This window comes from Trichoderma camerunense, assembly GCF_050948025.1.
Source record: "Trichoderma camerunense strain CBS 138272 chromosome Unknown V8C40scaffold_9, whole genome shotgun sequence".
NCBI classification, from domain to species: Eukaryota; Fungi; Ascomycota; class Sordariomycetes; order Hypocreales; family Hypocreaceae; genus Trichoderma; species Trichoderma camerunense.
In genome coordinates, this window is record NW_028145361.1 from 915160 (window position 1) to 934590 (window position 19431).

The window sequence follows — 19431 nt, forward strand, 5'->3', positions numbered from 1 at the left end:
CTCGGCACTCCATAGTTTACAGAAGAGGTGGCTGAAAATGGAAGAAAACTCGCAGAGTAGCGCAACGATGTACGAAAGCCAGCTCCATCTCGCATGTTGAATTCGCAAATACGCTCGGGATCTATTAGAAATGTTTGCCCGATTCTCCTGTCCGCTTGAGTGTGACATCAAGTATAAAGCCATGCCGCCATGTCCAACGTAATCGTCCATCAACTCAAAAACTCAACACCTAACACTCAAAAGACCTTTATTCCCTCCATCATACCAGTTTATCCACCAGAAACAATGGCTACCAAGCAAAGACTCCTCCGCTTGACGCTCATGCAGTACAAGAACCCCAAGATCACCGATGAAGAATTCCAAAAGCACTGGAGCGAGCACCACGCACCAATCGCCTCTAGCTGGCTCGCTCGCAACGGAATCGTGGGATACACACAGGTAAAAACAAATCTGCCTCTCTCAAAATTAATCATATTATTCCTAGGAATTCATGCTAAAGTGAGACGAATCAACCGTCATGTAGTACCACACACCTCCCGAAACACGCAACCTAGCCACTGCCCTCGCCGAGACAGTGGGAGCTACTGTCGCGCCGTTTGACGGCTACGTCGAGTTCTTTGTGAACAACCCCGAGGATCTGTGGAAAGCTACTTCGGACCCGGATTATCCTGTTAAGATGCACCCTGACGAGCAGTACATGTTTGACAGCAGCAAGATGCAGGTCACGATTGGGTGGGTCGAGGTGTATATCCAGGATGGAAAGGTGGTCAACGTTGTTGATGGCAAGTCTGCATATGCCCAGTAGAGAGCATCATGTAAACGTATATATGTCTTTGATAAATCGACTATAAGCCTGGATGTTTGCTTCAACTTCTTTTGGCTGTTTATCTATCATAGTCGTTGATCTGATGAACAAGCGACAACCAGGGGAAAAACACCCGCTATAATACAAGTATATCAACCAGTAGTTCATTCAATCTTCTACACCCATCCGATTCTTTGCCCTGAGATATTTCCCCAGCACCAAAGCCTGTCCAATCCCCCACCGACTCCCCATAAGCTCAAGCATCTCACTCAACCAATCGGCATCCTCACGACCGATATCTACCGCACCTATCAAGACCTGTATCGAGCCCAGCAGCCCAAACACCCCCGAATGCTCAGGCGACAAAGAATTGCTCGTCTTCGTCGTCTCATACAACCCAAGAATATACGAGACGCTGCCGCGAATATCGAGCATCATAGTCGCCAGAATCTTGCGCGAAGCTTCTTGTTGCGAGGCATGAGCTGCCATCAACACGGGATGTGCCTGCGTGACAGGCAAAGCAAGGGAATCGAGATATCGTAACAGCGTGGTATGGACAAGGATTCGACATATGCGGTATTGATTCCAGATGAACACTTGCCAGGCGCATGCGTAAACGTGATGAGAATCTCCGTGGCCCTTGTCAGGATCGGTATATCTACAGGTATGTGGGAGATTTGACTCCCACGATAGCAGCTCCTCTTCCAAGCTCACAGCTCTGGAGACTATCTCGGTGATTTTCGTCACCTGGTCGGTACTCTCTAATGAATGCATATCCGTAAACCTACATATTATGCCGAATAGTTGCCTAGCGGGTAAGAGATCCCCATCTAATATCAACGCGGGAGAAGAGCGACAAAACTCCCGTATGTGGATAGGAACAGGTACGCGTCTAATAAGACAACTCATCGCCTATATAGCAAAGCTCAAATTAGAACAAAGACATCATATATCCTTTCGTAAAGGCATCCTTACCAGCAAGTAGAACAAGTGCAGAAAGGGTCGTATATCAATCGCCCTCTTCCACTCATCCTCACTCCAATGCCGTATCAACGTCGCCGCCGCCTGAGTATGGCAAACCCAAGCCTCAAGCGACGAACTATCCCGACATGCAATAATCTGAACAAAAACACATCAATATCCCACTCCTCTCACCCACACACACAAAACAGAGAGAAAGAAATACTCGCCTCAAACATAGCCATCATCACCACCGCCCCCACGGTGCACTCTGTCGTCGCCTCCCCCCGCTTCTGAATAGCATCATTGATCGAATGAAGCGTCAGTCCGTACTTTGTCCTCGCCAGCGCCATCACGCCGTGGTCCCTCTCGGAATTCGCCACGCCAGCCAATCCCACGGCCCAAATGCCCAGCATCTTCGCCGTCGGCAACCCCGTCGCGCTCTGTATCGCGTAGAACTTGTTCGCGCCCGTCATAGAATAGTGGCGGAAGAAGAAGACCTGCGCCACCGACTCCGTAGGAATGGAAAAGTTGAACCGCGGAAGCGAGAGCAGCTCCCCGTGCTGTTGCCTACGGCTTGATGATGAAGATGCCTTGTCGGCTATGGAATCAGAGTCGCTCGGGTTATTGGATCGCTTCCTCTGCTTCTTCTTCTTGCCATCTTGCGTCCCCGCCATGTTGACGATGCGGAGCTCTGTCTGGCTTCTATATCCCCAGCAGACCAGTCCGGCCCTCGCGCACTGCGCGCACCGCGGCTTGGATTCATTGCACTATCCGCATTGCTTCTTAGTCTTCGCTCTGCCTCATATACAAACTACATTAATGAGCAAAGGAGGGATGTATAAAAGAAGCAGACATACTTTGATTCGCCGGGACCTGCAGTTGACGCAAGCTGTGCTTGTCTGTCGCGAACCCATTGTTCAACACCAGCTCACCGCTGGCAAAAGAAAAAGAGAGCTCGAAACCTATAAACCAACTTCACTTATACACATATAACTCAGAGGATCTAAATCACAAAGAAAGTACATTCAAGTTGTCGCGATGAAGTGATAAAGTTGAATGAATAAAAAGGTCAGCAACTTCGAGGTCAGTTGAATCTCCAACTCTAGCGAATAAGCTCAAGGATAAAACAGTACTAGTCTAGGGGGTCTTAAAGTCAGCCAGATCCCCGTGGCATAGCTTCACTACTACTGTACGGGGATCTGGCTGGTTTTGAAAGCCCCCAGGACACTCGGTGAGTCGGACCAAACTCTCTCCCCTGCGGAATAAGCAAGCCCACCTCAGATTTATCAGCGGTGTGGACTTTGAGCTCGAAAGCCGGTCTCTCACTACTGTGCCGCCAAAGTCCGGCCTTCACATCGCTCACCACCTCCTCTCATTCTTCATCTCATCTCGAAACACCAAAAAAAGACACACAAATCCATTTCCCGGCATCATCTGTGAATTAATTGATTTATTGTCGTCTATGTGAAAACATAACACACCCCTCCCATTCACAACACACAAAGTCCATTGAATTTTCAAACATTGTTTTAAAAAAAACCGCTATCTTGACCCTCCCAGCTCTCACTCTCTCTCTCTCTCTCACTCGCTCAGTCCTATCTGACATGTTTGATTTCGAGGACGCCGCCTCAACGTCCCACCTCTTTCTTTTCTTCTTTCTCTTTTTTTCTTTCAAGTAAAAAAAAAATTCACTCCAAGAGGTTGCACGACAACGCTGGCCCTAGAAGGCATCGTCACAAGACCATCTATTCTCATTCCAACTCCGGACAAGGCTAAGAATATTAAAAACAAATGCCAAGATCCACCAGGATGGAGCCAAAGAAGAAGAAAGCAACGGTCGGCGCCATCCTGTAACAAGGTGGTCGGCGTAAGTGTAAAAAATAATGGAGGAGTGGTCAGCGGCCAAGGATAAAACTCCCACTGCGCGCTGGACGAAACTACCACAAGGAGGAGGCCCAAGCAAACCGGGAGTGTGTGTTTTCAAAGAGACCCAGGTCAACTTGGTAAGACATCAAGAAATTCGTAGACATCGTCCTACATCCTCATGAGCAAAAGCTCCCCCAAGGGTATCGAAATTTAAGTAAGGAAAAAAAATATGATGCACGGATATCCAAAAGGAAAAAATAAATAAAAATGGAGGCGAAAAAAAGGCCGATATAAAAGCGTGTAGATCATCAGTTCCAGCCAAGGGAGTTCTCAGCCGCAACGGGAGCGGAGATGTTGGCAGTGCGAGCAGAGCTCGTTCCGCTGTTGTGGCTGTTGCGAATTCCGGTTCCACCATAGCTAGACATGTCGCGGCTCATCAGAGCACCGCCCATGAGGGCAGGGCTTCCATTGCCAGCATACTGCATGCCAGACGAACGCTGGCTGCCATCGAGGGAGCTGCTGCGGCGGTGAGCCTGCTTCTTGCGCTTGTAACGACGAGCAATGATGAACATGGCACCACCATACAGAGCACCCAGGCCGACGGCACCGACGGCAATACCGGCGGTGGTGGCCTTTTGCTTAGAGGTCTGGCTATCGGTGCTGCTGGTGCCAAAAGCGTCGTTGTTGCTGGAGCCAGGGGCAGGACCGTTGCCGCCGCTGCCGCTGCCGCTGCCATCACCGCCATCAGTAGAACCACCGCCGGTAACCTGGCCAAAGATGTTAATCTTGGGGTTGATCAGGGCGGTCAGGTTGCGGACAATGGGGTCGGGGTTGTTGTAGATGAGAGAGTTGGCAACCGACATGTCCAGCTGAAGCTTGTCAATCAGGTTCTGGGGGTAGTTGATCTTGGCAAGAGTGGTAATGTAACCCCACTGAGTTCGGGTGTCGTAAGGAACAAGCTTGGCAACCTGAACCTTCTCCACATCGATACCAGCAGCGTTGGCGAGAGCCTGGGGAAGGTACTTGAAGATCTGAGCGGCGGCAACGGTGTTGCCGGCGACGAACAAGTAGTTAAGAGGATACAGGAATCCAACCTGGATCGGGACAGTGCCTTCAGCAGCGGGGGTGTTGGGATCATCAGGGTAGATGATCTTGGGAACATTAGTTGGCAGTGCTGTCGAGGCAGAGGCAGTCTCGGAGGAAGTGACCGGGGTGAAGACCATGGTGGTAGGCTCAATGACAATGGTTGTTGGCAGCCAGTCGGCGGTGTTCGTCAAGGTGGCAGTAGGTCGAATGCTCGTGACGGGTTCAGCGGTTGATGTCGGGACTACTGGGCTGGTGACAACCGGGGTGGAAGACTTCGAGACAGTCACCAGCGTGGATGACGAACCGCCGGTCGCAGTAGCACCGGCACCTGATGTTGCCGGGGTCGACGATTGGGTCGCGGGAGCAGAGGTCTCCGTGTTGTTGCCCGAGACACCGGTCTCGACCGCAGAGGAAGAGGCGGTACCCGAGGCAGTGGCTGGGCCGGTGACTGAGCCAGTAGCTGAGCCAGTAACTGAGGCGGTAGGCGAAGAAGTAATCGGGCCAGTTGGCTCGGCGCTGGTGCTGTTGCCGACGGAGGAACCTGTCACTGAGCTGGTGGGGGCGCTTGAGGTGCCTCCCGGAGGGCCAGTAACAGTCGCAGAACCAGTAACAGTCGCAGAACCAGTAACGGGAGGCTCAGTGCTGGTGGAGTTGGCGACAGAACCGTCAGAGCTCGTAGCGGAGGTGGCCGAGTTAGTGACTGAGACCGGGATGGTGGGGAGCGAGATTGAGAGCGGGATGCTGAGACTAGGAGTAGTCGAGGGCCCTGCGGAGGAGGAAGTCGTGTTGGCTCCATCCTGGGATGTTGCCGGAGCAGAGCTGGAGACAGGAGACGATGAGGTTCCGGTAGGAATCACCGGTGGCAGCGTCAAGGGCAGGGACAAGCTAGGAAGAATGCCTCCATCCGAAGAGGTGGTCTTCTGAGCAGACGTAGTAGATCCGGTGCCAGCGGGAGATGACTGGACTGGCAGGCCAGAAGAAGTCTCGGAAGCAGGTCCCGTCGTCTCGGCAGCGGAGGTGGCAGAGGTCTTTGTTGGATCCAAGATGGACTTGATGGGGTCCAAAAGACCACCACCAGTGGAAGATGGCTTCGCAGAGGTGGAACTGACATTTTCGATGGTGGAGTTACCTGAAGAGCTGCTATCAGGAACACCGCTGCTGGTAGAGGAGGCAGCACTGGAAGACCCAGTTTCAGCCGGAGCGGTGGTCGAAGGGAAGCGGACGCCAGTGGGATCAATCACAATTCCAGTCTCACTGGCCTTGCTAGAGGTAGCACGGGAAGAGGACTGGGCACTGCTGTCAGAAGAGGTCGTCTGAGGAGGTGTCGTCTCGGCAGAGGTAGCAGCAGAAGAAGTCGTGGAGGAGGTTTTGCCTCCAAGGGGGAGGCTGAGGCCAATGCTAAGACCCAACCCATCGCTGCTCGAGGAGGACGATGGCGCAGCAGAAGAGCTGGTTCCGGCAGGAGCAGAGGTGGAAGAGCCCTGAGAAGATGAGGAGCCAGTGCCAGCAGGAGTGGAAGTCGGAGCAGACGACGAGTCAGAAGACGAAGCTTGGCTGGAGGTTCCTGAGGGTGCCGTGTCGGACTGAGTGCTGCTTCTAGTAGGCTTGAAAGGAGTAGGCGAGCTGCTGCTGCCGGTGCCTTCGGGAGTAGGCGTCACGATGACTGTTTTCCTCGTAACAATGGTCGTCACACTGCCCTGAATCGAAGAGGAGGTCTCGGAAGAGCTGCTCTCAGAAGAGCTGCTCGAGCTCGACGATACACTGCTCGACGAGCTGCTAGTGGAAGAGACGTCGCTAGAAGAGCTGCTGGTGGAAGAAACATCGCTAGAAGAACTGCCGGTAGAAGTGACGTCGGTAGAAGAGCTTGTGGTGGAAGTGGTCGTGGTCGTGGTCGTGCGATGATGATGATGCCCAAAGCGGCCAGGAATGCCATCAAAGTCCGACGACGTCGTGGTTGAGCTGGAGGGGATGGTTGAGTTGGAACCACCCAAGTCGCGCTTGATCTTGTGGGGGTAGTAGATGCGAGGGCGATCAGCCTTTGCGGCCACCGACATGGCCAGGGTGGCCAGCAGAAGCAGTGATTTGGGCTGCATGGTTGCGAATCGTTTCCCGATAGTGTTTTTTAAGTAATGAATGTATATCCCTGTGATGAAGGAGTGTGGAGTTTTGTATTTTGAGGTGAATATACTGCTCCTCCAGTCAGCAATGCGTAATCGAATAGAAGAACAAAAGCTGTAAAGCTGGACAGGGTGCCTCACTGTCAGAAACAGTTTTCAACGAATGTACTTGACAAGTGTCAATGAGCGTGTTGGTCTAGGAGAGCCATGTTAGCAGAGATTCTTGAATCCTCTCGCACACCAATAGATTTCCCATTCGAGGTTTGCGTCACTCCCAGGCCATTGTCGATTTCTTCTTTTTCAATCTTTCCTCCTCTTCTCAATCGAATAATTCCATAAATGGCAGCGAATAATATCAATTGCCGGTCGGACGACACCCTCGTATGCGTGCGCAACCACATCTCCATTGATGGCCCCTCATTTCCTCGCTCTTATTGTCCTCGCCCAACAAAGCCCTTTGATCCAACCGCCTGGCGCATCTGATGACTACTCACATTTTATCTTCGTATACCGGTGCGTATGTGCGACGAAAAAAAAGCAATAAAGGAGCGTCTGGGTGTTGAATCAATCGTCATATAGCGTCCGTCACCGGGAAAGCGAAGCGGCGTTTTGGTCCCGCTAGAAAGTAGTAGTCGAACGAAGGTGTAGAATCGCGAGAAGCTCCCGAAGCCCCAAGGTCATTCAGTCATGAAAAACCGAATCTCGACAGAGGGCGTTGACGCGCGGGCGGCGCAGTGTCGAGAGCCGAAGGGGGAACCGTCGCCGAGAGGTTGTCGAATGAGCGGGATGGCGATGGATTGGGAGGGGGGAGGATGGGAAGGGCGGGAGAGGGAGAGGGAAGAAGGAAATAAGACGCAGCCCAGCCTGTGAAGATGACCCAGAGCCAGAGCCAGAGGAAACGAGAGACAGTGGATGGGAGACACAAACAGAACAGGACAGGGCCCCAAGGGGGGTGTGGCATCTGGCAGGGGAAGGGAAACGAGAAAGAGGAGAGACGACAGGACAGAGATTGTGTGCTGCTCTCTAGCGCCCGTGGCAGTAGGACCGACCGTCGCGGATACCGCCTGGGCCGTAGCAGGCAGGTACTGTTTGGCAGCGGCTGCGGTGTGGAGGTACGGGGCAGCGCACGAGGAGGCATGTACAGGGTACGGGGGGGTGCTGGGCTGACAGGGGATGTGCAGGTACCTGCAAACTGCTCCCCACAGAGTTTCAAGGCTACAGGCCGGAGAAGAAGCAGCTTGGCTTGGTCTCTGTAAGTACGGAGTACGAGTACCTGCAGCAGTTCTCGTACAGTACAGGTAGGGGATTCGTCACCTCCAGCAAGAATGAGTACAGTGCTGGACGCTTCGCACAGGCCCCCCCGATGTCACACAACGGGCTGGGGTTGGCCCTGGGCGGCTTTGTGTGGAATGGATTGGAATGGAGGGCACAAAAGCGCGAGCCAACGTCGCGATGCTTGGCCCAGTACCTCCACGATGGGCGTCCACAGGGGCGGCAGTACAGGGCGTCAACATGCGTGAACCGGCGGCAAAGCAGGTACCGTCAGCGGCAGCCGAAGGTCTCTGTCGCTCTGCAGGTACATAATGTGCATTCGCGATGGATACCAGAATCCAGGATCCAGAATGTTACTTACCAGGTTGATACCTGTACCGTTAGTTGGTCCTCCTCTCTGCAAGCGTAGCCGAGACTCCAGGCTTCCCAAGGATTCCCTTGTCCCAAGCGAGCGTCAAAGAAACTTTTTTTGATTCATGCGTGCGAGCCTCCAAGAGAAAGCACTGCCACGGTTGGAAATTGCACCCGCCAAAACGGGCCTGGTACCAGCTCGTCGTCGCACCGGTGTGGACGGCCAGAATCCCGAACAATAGCGCAGTACCTGTCCGGCGTTACGAGCTTGCGGCCAAGTTCTGCGGTGCGCCCATAGCCGCCCTCCACCGGCCTTAAACACGCGTCAGGTACCGCCCCAACATGTCCCGACCACGTTCACTTCGGGCGGGCCAGGGGTAAAACCAGTGACCTTCTGATCCATTGGGCCAGGGACCCACCGGCCCACGCTACGGGTGATTTTTTTTTAGATGCTTGGTGCGGCGGCGAAACGGCTTCGGGTACCTCGCAAGTACCGCCGCACCCGTTTCTGCCAACCTCGCCCTGGACTCTCTTCTTCGTCCTTCTGCACCTGTCGATCAATCGCCATGCCTCAGATTGCCGTGAAGGAAAAGCTGGTCGAGCTCATTGCCGAAGGTGGCGGAGGCATGCCGTGCAACAACGCCAGAGGTTTGCGATTCAGCACCGGTGGCTTGCATTCACGTTCACGTTGGCTTGTTTACACACCACATTCAGTATACCTGTATGCACTTGTACTTACACCGACAGCCAACAACGCGCATGAGGATTCCTTGGGTGCAATTTCGTCCTGCGCCCAATGGTCGACCGCGTGAGCTTCGTATTACACACTGGTTCGATGAATTCGTATGCCGCCACAAGCAAGTTAAAGCACCTGTAAGCAGTAAGAGCTCACGGCATCTCAGCTAATGCATCCCGCACAGCACGGGTTGTCGCCTGATTCCACGGAAAGCTTGTGCATGTATGGTACCTACAGAACGCTATACAGTATCGATTACAATAGCATGTCGAAAATGCCTCGCTCTCGCCCGTGGAATCCGGCACCGTCTGGCGGTGGAGAGAAAAGCGTTCCTGGAGCTGCCCTGCCCGTCCAAGTTTTTGTTCTGTTGCCTTGATTCCCACGAACAGGGATCCCACCTAGCTCTCGTGGCCTTCTCGGTGATGTGCGACAAGTGACTTGCCAGATACCTTCGCACCCTGAACGAGCACCCGCGCGAACCCCTGGCGCCCGGAAGGGTTCCTGGACCAATGGCAAGGGCGCTAGGAGCCTTAGCTCGTCTCGGGGCAGGATTGGCGTCGTACCTTTAATATTAACGACCAGGGGGCCAGCGAGCAAGTACTCTGGCACTGTAGATTGCGCGGCGAAGTACTTGTTTTTCGCGGCCTTACTCCAGTCATGGCCCACGATATCCTCATCCGCACGTACCACTTTTTCTATCCCGTTTCTTCAGTTTTTTTTTTTGTTCTATCGTTTTCTGTTCAGGTGTTCCGTACACTCCCACCGCGGCTGCTTCAGGCTCGCCGTTGGCATTAAATCGCCTCTTTTTTTCCTGCAAGCCATTAGCTGTCACCGGGCTTAGCGTCGACGGCTCAATAGTTCCTGGCGCTAAAGATTCCATGAGAGCAAACGAGGCTCGACGCGCGCCATCGACAATGATTCAGATGCTGCAATGGAATCCTGCTTGTGTTGCTACTGTACTTGTGGCACTCTCAAGCCTAATGTGGGTATTCTATACATGATGATGAGTGTCTGGCATAGAAGTGTTGCGGGTACTCGCTACACATTCCACCAGGAGCGTAGATCAATTACTGCTATCAGATAGTCATTTCCAAGGAAGCGAGCCGCTAAAAGCAGATAATTCATGCAAATCAGATCATCCGGCACCTTCCAGACCAGCGGATAATCAAAAGACTTGCACAGCAAAATCAGCTCATTTAGATAGCTTCCACGGCTTATGTAACTGGCTGCTTGGCCCAATAACGGCCCCCAATTGCAGCAGTGTAACGAACGCGTTGCTGCGGTTTATTACTCGTGCTTGTTTAATGAGATTGGCGCATAGTACAGTAGCCAAGCATATGCATACATTCGCTCAATATTACTTATTATTGCATTGCTGCAGGCTCGCTCACACACACTCTCATACTCGTACATGTAGGCACCAACCAATGCGCGTGCTTTCTTCGGCTCGTCCCAGAAATGAATGTCGAATGCACGTGCAGGCCTCAGTTGGTCTCTGATCGTCAAAGCGCTCAGAAACGGCAATGGTCGTACTGTAACGTATGCAGCCCACCGCCTCCGTACGGAGCTTCAAGTTTCAATCAAATCTTTTTTTGGACCGCGGGAAAGGCGTGAGATTACGGGGCGGTGCCAAGCTGCCGCTATTGCTATTGGTACACACGCGCACCGTCAACACCGCAGACGCTCATTTCAACGGTACCTCGTACATGTAGCGGCTCGCGGTTGTACAGTTCCAGACTCAGCTGGAATGTGTGCCAACTCACTCTGTAACAAGCCCGATTTTTTTCTTGGTTTCTGCTTTTTTCGAATGATCATCCATCCCACTGCGCTGAAGAATCCATAGTCTCAGACCATCGGCGGTGGTGCCCAATGTTTTTGTTTCATCGAGGCTGAAGCCTCTCCTCAAACCGAGACATGGATTGGCCTCCTTTTTTTCAGGCATGCGATGCTACTCTAGTCTGCCGTAATCGACCAATGTCGGCGTAGTGCTAGTAATACGAGGAACACGCTCCCACATGCCGGACAAGCTGTAGTAGCTCCATCCGTAACAGATAGTGCCACTCGACTTGTTCTCAAAGGGGACATTCATTGCGCTTTGACCTCGAACTTGCAAGGCTAGGGAGCTATACGCCCTTGAGCTGTCGGAGGGCGAAAGAGCCTCAGCCTTGTCAGCTCGGCATCGTCACTTGCCGTCATCCGCATCCCGAACCGTAATATTCCGTATATGCCGTCAAGGATTGGTACAGCCTCTCCGTTTGTCATGTACTTGCACCTATTTGGGGTTATTCTACGACGCACCTTCGGTATAAGTGATAGTAGCACAGAAGAGAAGAAAAGAAAAGGGGCATTTAACTACCACATGTTATCAGAAGACTACTACGAAGGATACGAGCCATGCTAACGGAAATTGACCATCACCACCTAGCTTTAGGTCACGTCTTGGCAGATCCTTCATTGGTGCGCAGCGGCGCGAACCAGCCATGAATTACTACCGTTCACTTGCCTGAGCAAGCAGGGGAAGTGTCCTTGTGAGATTGAAGCATGTGTTAACACAACTTTATATATAAAAAGAGAGAGAAAATATAGCACAGGGATCAGAAAGGTTGATTAGTTCATTTGTAAACAGTGAGTCTTATTGCGAAGCGCTGACTTAGTCTCAGTCTAACATGTTGATGTGGTTAGGAGGGGGTGGCTCAAAGACTTTGTGCCTCCCTGGTGTTTCTCTCATCCGCCTTCCAGTGGTCTAAGTCGCGTCCTAGATTGATGTCATTTGTAAAATATGTAATGGCCTGTATATATTTCACGTTGTATGCGGAGAAATCACTGCTATGTTTTATGTTCGTGTTTGTTATCTTGCCGAACGAATCGCGAGATGGAATGTCAAGCAGAATGCATGCCGAGAGGAAGGCTGTGCAGTACCTAGATATCGGTAATTATCCGTGTATTGCTGACTAGGTACTCGTACATTTTTCTTTCGTTTCCCGTAACTTTCACTGTAATCATGACATAAACATGTGATATGCCCCCTTTCGAGTCCTATACGCGTGTTTGCGGCGAATGATGTGGCAGCTTGACAGTAGTGACAAGTATGGCTGCCTATTGTTTCGTTTCAAACTCTTTTAAATTTGAGTAAGACTTAAACTACCAGCCGTGAATCTATACGTTATCACGGCGGCAATTGTCTATCGCCGAGTTTAGAGTCTATCCATCAGTCAACCCAACTTTAGTCGCCAGACACCCGCCAGTCATACAACTCAGTGAATGTAATACGCAGTGGACAAATAGGGTGTCGTCTCAGTGTGTAGTACTATTTATGGTGATGAGTCTATGTAATTTCCGTTCAGCACACTAAGTTGACTGTTTAACTCTCTCACAGCTGCATGAAGTTCAAGTGCAGTAGCAACGTAATACCGTTTGTCTGGTGCAAGATACCTGGTTCCTCAAGTACCTGCTATTCTCGGTACGCTACCCTAATATTGCTGCTTTTTCCTGCTTTTCTTCTACTGTCTATCAGATCTGGGATGCAAGATGCTGGATAGCCATCTTCTAAGATTATCATACCACCAGGTATATATGGATGCTTTCGCCTCCTCGATTCGAATTACCGTGCGCATATTCACTTCGCCGCGCTATGTGCCTACTTAGTAAGTAGGGTACGAAATCATCATACTTTTTGAATACAAATATGTTAATGTGGCTGGTAAAGGCGCTGTAGTTGTTGTACCACGACCATTGTTCCTTGATGAGCTATCATAGTCACGGAGGAGTACGGTCTTGGGCCACTTGCTTACTACTCCTGCCTTTGTGATGGGCATATTCAGTGGCAGGTGTAATTATAGTAGCATAAGCAAACTACTTGATTAACTGTAATGATGAAAGTCTGCAGTTTGTGTATGTGCATTGAACGAAGATGTTCCGGTTTCTGTATTTTTGCAGTACTGCTGAAAACAATGTTCTGGCGAGTAAGTTACATGGCCTTGTGATTACCGGTTCGGATAGTTGATTGCTTGTGAAAGACATACACTCTATAACAATATGTCTTAGCAATTATTTAAATCCCCATTCAAATAGAATACTCAAAAACTTCATCCCAACTCATTCGTTTGGATACAAGTAGAGCACAAATCGCATCTCAAAATTCCGCTGTAGGGTAGCTCAGTATGATATCTCATCTCAGCCACAGATCGATCTCAAAACGTGCCTCTCATCGTGGCGCACCAAAGACCCCACTACACCAAATACGTGGTCCCATCAACCTCCCTTGTGACGCCCCCGACCGCGGTGTGGCGCGAGCCCATCATGCGACAATTCAAAACCGTGTCTGGATTTCCAACCCTTATCTCATGAAGCGGTAACCACTCACCAAAGGGAGCGGCCTCTCCCTGACATTCATTCCACCATGGCGCGCCGTCAGCATCTCACAGCGTCCATCCTGTTGGTCGTCGTCCTGTTCTTCAGCATCTCGTATTTCCTGTCCGGCTCGTCCAGCCACGATGTGGACCGAATCCATGAACCTGCGGGAGAGCCCAAGTCGGAATTCAAAGTGGACCTGGGTGGCATGCCAGCTAGTCTGCTTGACGGAGAGTCTATAGCCCCCAAGCTGGAGAATGCAACACTCAAGTAAGTTTCTACATATACATATACAGCTGATATCTGATGCTATTCCCCTGGTACCTATATATGGATTACCCGTCTTCTAACACTCGCTACGAATAGGGCCGAGTTGGGTCGTGCAACATGGAAGTTCATGCACACAATGGTCGCCAGATTCCCCGAGGAGCCCTCAAAGGAAGAGCGTAAGACCCTCGAGACGTTCATCTATCTCTTCAGCCGCCTATACCCCTGCGGTGACTGTGCGAGGCACTTCCGGGGGCTGCTGTCAAAATATCCGCCCCAGACGAGCAGTAGGAATGCGGCGGCTGGATGGCTGTGCTTTGTGCATAACCAGGTCAACGAGAGACTGAAGAAGCCGATATTTGACTGCAACAACATCGGCGACTTTTACGACTGCGGCTGCGGAGATGAAGATAAGAAGAAGGGGGACAAGGGCAAGGAGGGAGAGAAGAAGGAGGATGGCAAGGCTGGAACAGAACTGGTTAAGGAATAGACTGAACTAATTGTAATAAAGACTCTCTAGAGTTAGATATAACGAACATTTTTTAATGGATCTCACATTAAATATAGCAAAGTAACTGCTGTCTATATCGCTGCTGGGGGTAATGATCAAGGCACCATCTCCGTGTGACATATAAGACAGCTGCAGCAACAACGCTCCACCTCCAGCTTCAACAAACCATGATGCATGATTACGGCAGCAATTTCGAGAGAAGACTACTATATTGCACAGCCTATTTTTCTACTCCATGATTGTCGAATTGCCATTGCTTCGGGTTCGAGCATGCCAAATTCAATGTCACGTGCAAAATCATGTGCTGGTGTAAAATGTGGGGCAACGGCGCGGCTGCGCGTTCTCAGAGCTGCCTGAGCTTTGATGTGGCGGAACTGCTGGTTGAGCTCCAGCCTTCCCAGACAACCTCCGAACCACGACGAATCAACAGCACACGACTCTTGTTTTTGCAACACTTCCGAATTACCACTACCTCTACGATCCTACACTGCAATTCATCCGCAATCATGGAGTTTGGCCGTGCTGGTGTGCTGAATGAAGGTACGATTGCGGCACTCTGTCCGGCATTCTGCCGATGACCCCTCGCTGACTTGATGCTTGATGGACAATTAGATGGCATTCATGTCGATATGGACCGGTTGAAGAAGGGTGAAGTCAAGTGAGTCGATGCTTTAGATGCTGTCCAGATTGCTTTTACTGACTGGTGTTAGCTTGGGAACTTCCATGTATGCTCCTTGACCCCGCCGAAGCGACCCATTGAATTGATCTGACGACATGATAGTATGGCTGTGACATTCAAGGATGGAGTTATCCTGGGTACGTTGGCATCGGCAGAGATGTACTGTTACGTTTAATACTAGGAACAAGCGCTGACCACGGGCCTACAGGAGCTGATTCGAGAACAACGACTGGTGCCTACATTGCCAACCGAGTGACAGACAAGCTGACCCGAGTACACGACACCATCTGGTGCTGCCGATCCGGTTCAGCCGCCGATACACAGGCCGTTGCCGACATCGTACAGTACCAGCTGGGTCTCTTTTCCATGACCAGCGGCCGGCCCCCGATGACACAAACGGCAGCATCCATTTTCCAGGAGATTTGCTACGCCAACAAGGACATGCTATCGTTAGTAACATGTCCATTTCCCTCGACTCTCGTATCTGATACGGATGCTAACGCTGCTTAGAGCTGGTCTGATTATCGCGGGCTGGGACGAGAGATTCGGTGGCCAAGTGTACTCTATTCCTCTGGGAGGATCATTGCACAAGCAGGCATACGCAATCGGCGGTTCAGGATCGACATACATCTACGGATACTGTGATGCCAACTGGAAGGAGGGCATGGAAGAGGAAGAGGCAGTCTCCTTCGTCAAGGGAGCGCTAAGAGAGGCTATCAAATGGGACGGAAGCTCTGGTGGTGTCATTCGCATGGTGGTGTTGACCAAGAAGGGAGCCGACCGACACCTGTACCTACCGGATACAGACTACAAGGTGCGACAGCAGTAGAGGATGGACGATGACGGAACAACCTGTAGCCATGGGTTCATAATCCGTGAGCTTTTTGCATGATAGCTTAGGTGAAGCACCCCGCATGTGTCGACATTCGACAAGCCGACTGGGACTAGGCTTAATAGAAACGAAACAAAGACAACTGAACAAGTGCAGACTACTTTGGTAGATGTTGAATTTAGTCAACGATGTAAGCGGTCAGAGCATCAAATACCTCACTGGTATGCGAATGACTAAATGAGAAGAGGATTGAACCAAGCTATTGCTTCTTTGCAGAATCAGGGTGTCTTGTGCACGGGCGTGATGTTGGAAAGAAACAAGGTTACGGGGGTGGGGATGGAGGCGGCCCGAGGCAGGATGAGACAAAAGAGGAAAAGGATGAGGCTCGTTAGGGGGCTTTGACGTTGAGTGATGTGTTTGTATTGCAATATTATCGATTTGTATGGATATGGCGCAAAAAGGTTAAACACGGCTGGGGAAACCGGGCCGTTGGGAGCTTTTCTCGTGGAGGGAAAAAGCTTAGACTTTTAGGCTGGCACGTTGATGTTGAACCTTGACAAGTGACGTATGTCAGAAGAAGGCTGCTTGGCTGCTTATCCAGGCAAAGCTTCATATGATATGATAGGCATCCAAAGACTCTACTGTAGGTCATACGAGCACGCTCCATCTTTGGCACCGTGGGGGAGAAAAAAACATGATGATCCGTGACTGTACGATGAAATCAGTGATCTCGATGATTGCGAGGCTCAACTCGCAGCAGCTATCAAACTACATACGCTGAATGGCCAATTACAGAGTGGACCATGGCTGACTTTGACGGAAACTGATCTGCAACCCCACTGGCCGCATCGCAAGGCCCCTTGTGCGCGAGTCACTGGCTCTAAGGAAGATGGAGGGCAGATCAGCGAGATTTAAGCATTCGGGTGACGCCTGAGCCAAGTCTTGGGAGGCGAATTTCTTCTTGGTACGCCTGGTGTGTGCTGGAGGAGAACTGACGTACGTATACACCATAGATAGATGGGAACTGGATGGGCGAGGGACGGACAGCGTCATTTGGCATTAGGGGAGGGGTTCTGTGTTACCTGTTTTTGATCTTTTCCTTCTTTTCTTTTCTCTGGCTTCAGTTCAGCTCGGTATGTATCGTGTTAGTCAAGGGCTATGTATGCCTGCCTGGTAGTATCTGGTGCTGCACGAGAAAGGGAGACGGCAAGATGCATGAACAACGTTATTAGAGTACAGACATGAATTTTCGAAGGGCCGCCGAAAATCGCCGTGGCGCTGGTTGCAGCTTTCCAGGCTGTTGCTGTGGCGCTTCAACTGATGTGCTTTAGCCGCACGCAGCAAGACAAAAGAAAAAAAAAGGGACCCTCAAAAATCGCTGCGCTCCCAGCCAAGACATGCCGCACGTGGGCTTGTCCAAAACCAGGGTCCGGGCCTGGCCTATGAGATGCAGGGCAGAGGCACGAAGCACGTACAGGAATCGGGAGCTGGGAAAAGTGGTAAGGGCCACGTTGGACGGGGGTTGGACAGCGCTGTATTTTTGTTTGTTTGGCCTGTGATTTTTGATGAGTTTTTCGTTTTTTTGTTGGTGCTGGCTTTGTCCCTTTCTGCTTGATGGGTTTTTTTTTGCTGCTGGGATGGCGAGTATCTTACTGGCGTTGGCGGCAGTGACGGAACTTTACTTTGTCGTGTAAGCGAGCTGAGAGAGAATGAATGATAAGACGGAGCAAGTATCTTGAGCATTTAGTTGATCGAGTTCCTCGTCGTTCTTCAGGTTAATTACCTTAGTGGACACCCCGTTGTTTCCCGCTCCCGTGTTTGTTTTCTGAGCCCTGACCTGACCGAGGGTGGCCCCATTTCCCTTTGTTTTAACCTTGGTTTTTAATTCCTCTACTATCCGTATACCCGTTGCCTTTTGCTCATTCCAATACGCGCCCCCGATATACTCGTACTCGGTGCTTGTGCCTGTTGCTCTGCTGAGAGACAGGCTGAGATCGACCCCCCAGAGATCCGAGCTTCGTCCCCATCGCCAGTTTGGCTGGAGAGGCAAGCCGGCCATCTATTTGCCATCTGGTGGACGACATCTCCACCGCCAATCCCTTCTTGTCATACGTACTCGTACATATCCTCGTACATATACGCATACCTCACCTTACATATACCTACATAACACGGGCACATACTTGGTTGGCACGTCCGAGCAGATAGGGCCATTTCCCTGCTCTTTTGTCCTGTCCGTGTCGGCCACCCCCCCTTTTCTCTTTTCTCTTCTCCTCCTCTTGCAGTTCTGTTCCCCCCCCTCCCCTCTTTTCGGAACCCAGAAACGAGGCCAACGGCTGTCTATCCACGCCATCAGCGCTGCTCGCGAGCTTGACGAACGAGCTAGCTACCTTAGTAGCTTATCTTGGACGCCCCATAGCTATACCCAGGCAGAGACGGACAAGTTGCTTCGCACGGAGCTGAGGCTGGCAAACTCGTGGTTAATTAACGGTTTTTGCCTCGCGCGGAGAAAGGCGACCCTTGCTTGCGAGATCGATCCGATCGCGAGCTGAGTTGAGCCTTGCTCGTTCTGTTCTATCCTATCTTGGTTTCGCCGGCGTTCTTTTATGCTCTGCGCTGTGTCCCGATCAGTCGACGGTGATTTTTTTTTTGTTGGAGCCCAACCCCTCATACGTCGCTCTATTTTTATATAAGATACCACGATACTTGCATCTGCTATCTCTTATACACACCCACACGCATACACACACCAACATTATATCATTGATATCAAATAGCGAGCTTCCCCTTGACTTTGCCATCTAACCCAACCCCATCCACATAGACTGTGAGTATCATTTCTTTCTATTTTATTCTAGGCTTGTTTCCCTCAATTTCCATTGTCTTCTTCTTTTCTCTTTTACTCTTCGCCCGCCCTGCTTCTGCCCCTCCTTCTTCTCTACGCGCATTGCATGCCCATGCCCCCGCTTTCATGAACCATTCAATCCATTGCATGGGGATTTTCCCGAGTTCAGGCACATGCTAGCAGTTTAAAGCCTCCCTGCCTTGCTTGCTCGCATCTGCTGCCATGCCCATACCTGCCTATCTCCGCCTAGCACGCACAGTTGAGAGCTCCATTGCCGTTCATGGCATTTGCCACCCACTGTGAGTGACGCTGAGCGGCGGCGCCACAGATGCGATGGGCCACGACGCCACCGAAGACCGGGCGAGTGCCATCGGGGTCGCCTTGAGGTTAATGGGAGATGCCGGCTGGAAGGGGCTGCTTTGCCTGTCGATTCATGAGTTGTTTCTGGGGCCCGAAAGCATCAAATCAAATTCATCACGGGCGGACGGAGAGCGATGTCGGGGGTTGTCGATCCTGTCTGCTGTTGCTGTTGATGATGTTGATGGCTGAGAGACCCATGGATTGATACCGACTGTGCATGTTCAGAAGATGAACAAGACAGAGCAAACAAACAGCCTTATCAGCACATGCAAAACCCCTTGATGACAAGCGCCATCTCGTTGGTCCCCCTCCATCCCTTCCGCCGTCTCCGGCTTTTTGTCGCGACCTCTGTCTGTCTGTCTGGCACTTCGTTCTGCCTGCTGAGTCGTCG

The 19431-nt window shown here is 51.4% G+C and overlaps 5 protein-coding genes across 5 annotated transcripts; 3 read left to right on the forward strand and 2 right to left on the reverse strand.

Moving 5' to 3' along the window:
• Positions 1–97: 97 nt before the first annotated feature.
• Positions 98–805, forward strand: V8C40DRAFT_287587 (EthD domain-containing protein; the record flags this gene model as incomplete). Its single annotated transcript, XM_083222737.1, has 2 exons — positions 98–438; positions 524–805. Exons 1-2 carry the CDS (start codon positions 190–192, stop codon positions 803–805), a joined length of 531 nt encoding a protein of 176 aa, XP_083073153.1. The 5' UTR covers positions 98–189.
• Positions 806–823: 18 nt separating this feature from the next.
• Positions 824–2873, reverse strand: V8C40DRAFT_225768 (fungal specific transcription factor domain-containing protein). Its single transcript, XM_083212261.1, has 4 exons — positions 2622–2873; positions 1996–2535; positions 1781–1924; positions 824–1717 (listed from the first exon to the last, which is right to left on the reverse strand). The coding sequence occupies exons 2-4, from the start codon at positions 2440–2442 to the stop codon at positions 974–976; spliced, it is 1335 nt and encodes a 444-aa protein (XP_083073154.1). The 5' UTR covers positions 2443–2535; positions 2622–2873; the 3' UTR covers positions 824–973.
• Positions 2874–3658: 785 nt separating this feature from the next.
• V8C40DRAFT_225723 (uncharacterized protein) lies at positions 3659–7348 on the reverse strand. Its single transcript, XM_083212260.1, has 3 exons — positions 7332–7348; positions 6979–7033; positions 3659–6907 (listed from the first exon to the last, which is right to left on the reverse strand). The coding sequence occupies exon 3, from the start codon at positions 6811–6813 to the stop codon at positions 3943–3945; it is 2871 nt and encodes a 956-aa protein (XP_083073155.1). The 5' UTR covers positions 6814–6907; positions 6979–7033; positions 7332–7348; the 3' UTR covers positions 3659–3942.
• Positions 7349–13497: 6149 nt separating this feature from the next.
• On the forward strand, positions 13498–14410 carry V8C40DRAFT_245590 (flavin-linked sulfhydryl oxidase). The gene is made up of 2 exons (XM_083215943.1): positions 13498–13816; positions 13913–14410. Exons 1-2 carry the CDS (start codon positions 13596–13598, stop codon positions 14301–14303), a joined length of 612 nt encoding a protein of 203 aa, XP_083073156.1. The 5' UTR covers positions 13498–13595; the 3' UTR covers positions 14304–14410.
• Positions 14411–14716: 306 nt separating this feature from the next.
• On the forward strand, positions 14717–16472 carry V8C40DRAFT_245591 (proteasome core particle subunit beta 1). The gene is made up of 6 exons (XM_083215944.1): positions 14717–14864; positions 14937–14982; positions 15035–15049; positions 15106–15140; positions 15212–15452; positions 15514–16472. Exons 1-6 carry the CDS (start codon positions 14831–14833, stop codon positions 15830–15832), a joined length of 690 nt encoding a protein of 229 aa, XP_083073157.1. The 5' UTR covers positions 14717–14830; the 3' UTR covers positions 15833–16472.
• Positions 16473–19431: the final 2959 nt, after the last annotated feature.

Coding starts and splice junctions, on each gene's coding strand:
- V8C40DRAFT_225768 (XM_083212261.1), bottom strand. CDS start 2,442: ATGGCGGGGACGCAAGATGGCAAGAAGAAGAAGCAGAGGAAGCGATCC. Junction 1,925..1,995: donor TGATGATGGCTATGTTTGAG/GCGAGTATTTCT, acceptor GTTTTTGTTCAG/ATTATTGCATGTCGGGATAG. Junction 1,718..1,780: donor TGCACTTGTTCTACTTGCTG/GTAAGGATGCCT, acceptor TTTGCTATATAG/GCGATGAGTTGTCTTATTAG.
- V8C40DRAFT_225723 (XM_083212260.1), bottom strand. CDS start 6,813: ATGCAGCCCAAATCACTGCTTCTGCTGGCCACCCTGGCCATGTCGGTG.
- V8C40DRAFT_245590 (XM_083215943.1), top strand. CDS start 13,596: ATGGCGCGCCGTCAGCATCTCACAGCGTCCATCCTGTTGGTCGTCGTC. Junction 13,817..13,912: donor CTGGAGAATGCAACACTCAA/GTAAGTTTCTAC, acceptor CGCTACGAATAG/GGCCGAGTTGGGTCGTGCAA.
- V8C40DRAFT_245591 (XM_083215944.1), top strand. CDS start 14,831: ATGGAGTTTGGCCGTGCTGGTGTGCTGAATGAAG. Junction 14,865..14,936: donor TGCTGGTGTGCTGAATGAAG/GTACGATTGCGG, acceptor ATGGACAATTAG/ATGGCATTCATGTCGATATG. Junction 15,453..15,513: donor GCCAACAAGGACATGCTATC/GTTAGTAACATG, acceptor AACGCTGCTTAG/AGCTGGTCTGATTATCGCGG.